General features: G+C 42.7%; 1 protein-coding gene across 1 annotated transcript in view; it reads left to right on the plus strand.

Annotated features, from left to right (window-relative positions):
- The window catches only part of COL7A1 (collagen type VII alpha 1 chain), a 294,025-nt gene extending 292,583 nt beyond the window's left edge, over positions 1 to 1,442 (plus strand). The window contains exons 114-115 of the mRNA XM_073591887.1: positions 1,049 to 1,102; positions 1,347 to 1,442. Of these exons, the coding sequence (XP_073447988.1) occupies positions 1,049 to 1,102; positions 1,347 to 1,442 (150 nt within the window). The remainder of the gene's footprint in view (positions 1 to 1,048; positions 1,103 to 1,346) is intronic.
- Positions 1,443 to 6,000: the final 4,558 nt, after the last annotated feature.

Raw genomic sequence — 6,000 nt, forward strand, 5'->3', positions numbered from 1 at the left:
TCGTTACAACCAAGGTATGCAGAATACCATCTCTGAACGCACAACACAACGAACCTTAAAGCAGACAGCAACAGCAGCAGAAGACCACACCGGGTGCCACTCCTGTCAGGAAGAACAGGAAACTGAGGTGACGATTCGCATAGGATCACCAAAATTGGACAATAGAGGATTGGAAAAACGTTGCCTGGTCTGATGAGTCTCGATTTCAGCTGCGACATTCAGATGGTCGGGTCAGAATTTGGCCTAGACATGAAAGCATGGATCCATCCCGCCTTGTATCACCGGTTCAGGCTGGCGGTGGTGTAATGGTGTGGGGGATTTTTTCTTGGCCCACTTTGGGTCCCTTAGTACCAATTGAACATCATTTAAACACCACGGCCTACCTGAGTATTGTTGCTGACCATGTCCATCCCTTTATGACTACAGTGTCCCCATCTTCTGATGGCTCCTTCCAGCAGGATAATGCACCATGTCACAAAGCTCCAATCATCTCACCACTGGACAATGAGGTCCCTGTACTCCAATGGCCTCCACAGTCACCACATCTCATCCAATAGAGAGCCTTTGGGATGTGGTGGAAGGGGAGATTGACATCATGGATATGCAGCCGACAAATCTACAGCAACTGCGTGATGCTAATATGTCACTATGGACCAAAATCTCTGAGGAATGTGTCCAACACCTTGTTGAATCTATGCCACCAAGAATGAAGGCAAAAGGGGGTCCAACCCGGTACTAGCAAGGTGTACCTAATAAAGTGGCCAGTAAATGTATATTACAGGTGCATCAAAATAAAAGGTATGCAAAGCCTTTCAGTTCATTTTCTTTAGAAAGCAGCCGCAACCTGAGTAGAATAGCCTGTCCCCTGCCAGGTGCAGAGAAGGACCTTTGCTCTCTCTGTGTGGAAGCAGTGGTCTCTCTAAAGAGGTTCAACACACCCCCTGCTGCTGAGTTAAATTATGTGTTAGTATTTTGCAGGTTTTGAAAAAAAAAATACTGTTCTTGCTACTGTGTTACGGTATAACATGTGTTTCTTTGCTATGTTTAGGGTATGATGGGACCAGATGGAGGTAAAGGAGACAGAGGATCTCCAGGAATGACAGTGAGTTTTATTTCAGCTGGAATTTCATTTATCTGAACTGTAGAAGTATTTGTGTAACAACTGGCAATAGAGAACTTTCATACACTCATATCTTATGCTCAGGGTGGGAGTCGCCCATGGTGCCCCTAGACAAGGGTCTGTTCTGCCTTACGCCGACCCTTTTCTGGGTTTATTGGGTGGTCTGTTCTCCATCACCTGCTCAGCACAAATACATATCACATTAATGTGTTCTTTCTGTTACCAGGAGGATGAAATCCGAACTTATGTTAGGCAGGAGATGAGCCAGCATTGTGGTAAGTGTCATTATCGAGCTATTGAAATATTTTCAATGTGCCAATAAATGATAGACTTCAAGATATCCTGATCCCATATAACAAATTCTCCGCATCATTTGATTTTCATGAGAAGTCTGAATTGTGCGACAGGTTCACATTAACTCTTCATCGGCTACACCTAAATAAATATTGTAGGTAAAGTGCATCTAAAGCCAAAACTCACTTTTTTCTATCTATTGAGATATATATATATATATTATACAGGATATATACAGTGGGGCAAAATAATTATTTGAACCCCTGCAGATTTTGTACATTTGCCCACTTACAAAGAAATGAAGGGTCTATAATTTTTATCATAGGTGTATTTTAAATGATACAGACGGAAAATCAACCAAAAATCCAGAAAAAACACATGATACAAATGTTATAAATTGAGTTGCAGTTCAGTGAGTAAAATAAGTATTTGATCCCCAAGCAAAACATGACTTGGTGGAGAAACCCTTGCAGGCAAGCACAGAGTAGTTGGTGACCAGGTTTGTACACATCTCAGGAGGGATTTTGGTTCACTCTTCACTACAGAACTTCTCTAAATCTTTAAGGTTTCTTGGCTGTCGCTTGGCACCTCGAAGTTTCAGCTCCCTCCATACATTTTCTACAGGATTAAGGTCTGGCTGGGCCACTCGATGGCCTTAATGTGCTTCTTCTTGAGCCACTCCTTTGTTGCCGTGGCGGAATGTTTTGGGTCATTGTCATGCTGGAAGACCCATCCATGGCCCATCTTCAGTGTTCTGGCTGAGGGAAGGAGATTCTCATCCAAGATTTTACAATACATGGCCCCATCCATTGGCCCCTCAATGCGGCAAAGTCAGCCTGTACCTTCAGCAGTGAAACAGCCCCAAAGCGTGATGTTTCCACCTCCATGCTTGACTGTAGGGATGGTGCTCTTAGGGTCATAGTCAGCATTTTTCTTCCTCCAAACACGAGTCGAGTTATTGCCAAAGAGCTCAATTTTGGTCTCATCTGACCACAGCACTTTCTCTAAATCCTTCTTTGAATCATTTAGATGTTCATTGTGGTCCCAACTGCCTTGAGATCATTCACAAGCTCCTCCTGTGTAAACCTGATCAAATACTTATTTTACTTACTGAACTGCAACTCCATTTATAACATTTATATCATGTGTTTTTTCTGGAGTTTTGGTTGATATTCTGTCTCTATCATTTAAAATTCACCTATGATAAAAATTATAGACCCTTCATTTCTTTGTAAGTGGGCAAACTTACAAAATCTGCAGGGGATCAAACAATTACTTTCCCCACTGTGTATATATATATATATTTATAGTTATCCCTACTGGAGAGATTCACTCCTCTACAGTATATGTGGTAGTAACTATTGGCACCTTGACAGAAGGTGATAGGAAATCCAACATCTTACATTTATGACCAGAAAAGGGACAGAAGGGAACCCTTCCAGTGAGTACACCTGTTATGGTGACAGCTGTCCAGGGGATTTGTCCTTACTTTGGAAGATTTCCTGTTGTGTCTTTTGGGACAGGAACCAGCCATTCCCTACTTGATGCCTTCAGATGTGCTTTTAAAAGAGATCTAAACCCCCAAAAAATTAAACCAAAGACAAAAATACAGTGCATCCGGAAAGTATTCACAGCGTTTCACTTTTTCCACGTTTTGTTTTGATACAGCCTTATTCCAAAATGGATTCATATAATTAATTTCCTCAAAATTCTACAAACAATACCCCATAATGACAACGTGAAAGAAGTTTGTTTGAAATCTTTCCAAATTTATTAAAAATAAAAAACGAAACAATCCCATGTACACAGGGGTGGACTGATAACTCATGGGGCCCCCGGGCAATAGGAGATTATGGGGCCCCCAGGCAATCAGAGATTATGGGGCCACACAGTATACACACACACAGTATACAATCACACAGTATACACATACATGTACACATACATGTACACACAGTATACACACATACAGTATACACACACACAGTATACAATAACACAGTATACACATACATGTACACACAGTATACACACACACAGTATACACACACACAGTATACAATAACACAGTATACACATACATGTACACACAGTATACACACACACAGTATACAATCACACAGTATACACATACATGTACACACAGTATAAACAGACAGATGTAAAAAAAACACAGATTTATACATACTGCCCCTGGTTTTACTGAGGCTGGCAACCCTGATGGGGCCTCCTAGTGGCCCAGGGCCCTCGGGCAGTGCCCGAGTCGCTCAATGGTCAGTCTGCCCCTGCATGTACATAAGTATTCACAGCCTCCGCCATGACACTCAAAATTGAGCTCAGGTGCCTCCTGTTTCCACTAATCATCCTTGAGATGTTTCTACAACTTGATTGGAGTCCACCTGTGGTAAATTCAGTTGACTGGACATGATTTGGAAAGGCACACACCTCTCTATATAAGGTCCCATAGTAACCAGTGCATGTCAGAGCACAAACCAAGCCATGAAGTCCAAGGAATTGTCTGTAGACCTCCGAGACAGGATTGTATGGAGGCACAGATCTGGGGAAGGATACAGAAAAATTTCTGTGGCATTGGAGGTCCCAATGAGCACAGTGACTTTCATCATCTGTAAATGGAAGAAATTTGGAACCACTAGGACTCTTACTAGAGCGGGCCGTCTGGCCAAACTGAGCGATCGGGGGAGAAGGGCCTTAGTCAGGTGACGAAGAACCTGATGGTCACTCTGACAGAGCTCCAGCATTTCTCTGTGGAGAAAGGAGAACCTTCCAGAAGAACAACCATCTCTGCAGCACTCCACCAATCAGGCCTGTATGGTAGAGTGGCCAGACGGAAGCTACTCCTTAGTAAATAGCACATGACAGCCCGCCTGGAGTTTGCCAAAAGGCACCTGAAGGACTCTCAGACCATGAGAAACAGAATTCTCTGGTCAGATGAAACAAAGATTGAACTCTGGCCTGAATGGCAAGCGTCATGTCTAAAGGAAACCAGGCACCGCTCATCACCTGGTCAATACCATCCCTACAGTGAAACATGGTGGTGGCAGCATCATGCTGTGGGGATGTTTTTCAGCCGCAGGAACTAAGAGACTGGTCAGGATCGAGGGAAAGATGAATGCAGCAATGTACAGAGACATCCTTGAGGAAAACCTGCTCCAGAGCACTCTGGACCTCAGACTGGGGCGAAGGTTCATCTTCCAACAGGACAACGACCCTAAGCACACAGCCAAGAAAACAAAGCAGTGGCTACGGGACAACTCTGTGAATGTCTTTGAGTGGCCCAGCCAGAGCCCAGACTTGAACCTGATTGAACATCTCTGGAGAGATCTGAAAATGGCTGTGCACCGACACTCCCCATCCAACTTGATGGAGCTTGAGAGGTCCTGCAAAGAAGAATGGGAGAAACTGCCCAAAAATAGTTGTGCCAAGCTTGTAGCATCATACTCAAAAAGACTTGTGGCTGTAATTGGTGCCAAAGGTGCTTCACCAAAGTATTGAGCAAAGGCTGTGAATACTTATTTACTTAGAATTTTTTTTAATTTTTAATAAATTTGCAAAAATTTCAAACAAACTTCTTTCACGTTGTCATTATGGGGTATTGTTTGTAGAATTTTAAGGAAAATAATGAATTTAATCCATTTTGGAATAAGGCTGTAACATAACAAAATGTGGAAAAAGAGAAGTGCTGTGAATACTTTTCGGATGCACTGTATGTTGAAGCTTACTAGTCCTTAGATGTGCCGACTGAATTTGTTTTCCTTCTTCAAGCTAAGAACATTTTCAGCAAGTACAGAAGCTACCCATTGATCCTGCTAGAAATCCAGTGCCCTTGTCAATTCCTGTGAACTGCAATCATAAACCATATTATTAGTTTTCCCAATGTGGACACTTCCCCGTCTATTTTATGGAGAAGAGGGGAAGGTATCCTGTAGTGCTAGGATCATTGTAAGATAGGAAGCGTGTTTTAGTGGCAGAATCACCAGGTGAAAATAAAGGGGAAAATAAATGCAGCCACCACATTCAAGAACTGGTAGGCTGCAATATATACTGCTTACTTGTAGATTGTGTACAGGATCTAACAGGGTTTTTGTTTTTTCTTTTTCAGCTTGTGGAGGTCAGTTCTCTTGAATACAGATTGGTAAAAAGAAAGTGTGTGTGTGTGTGTGTGTGTGTATTTCCATCAACACTGTATGGTATTGTCATCCAGCAGGTATGAAAATTAAACACCCACATTACCTATAATAATGAACAGGTAGGACGATGTGAACACAGCAAACACTGCATCACCTCTGAATAAAGAGTCCAACCATTGTGAAGCCTTGTCAGTACTTACAAGTAGTATGTGATCTAGCCAGCTATCCTGGGATTTAGACCCTTAGGCTTAGTTTACACTTGCGATTGAGAAGTGGTAAAAAAACATGGTTGAGCTGCATTTTTACCACCCCACAATGCTCCCCCTTAAGCTGCAAAGGCAGTGAACGGGGGCTTACACATATTGCCACCAAACGCAGCCCATTTAACTGCATAGCATGCAGTTGCATCGTGGTGGTGCAGGGTTTTAGGGGTTAAAC

This window comes from Aquarana catesbeiana, linkage group LG07 (genome assembly GCF_042186555.1).
Source record: "Aquarana catesbeiana isolate 2022-GZ linkage group LG07, ASM4218655v1, whole genome shotgun sequence".
Taxonomy (NCBI): Eukaryota; Metazoa; Chordata; class Amphibia; order Anura; family Ranidae; genus Aquarana; species Aquarana catesbeiana.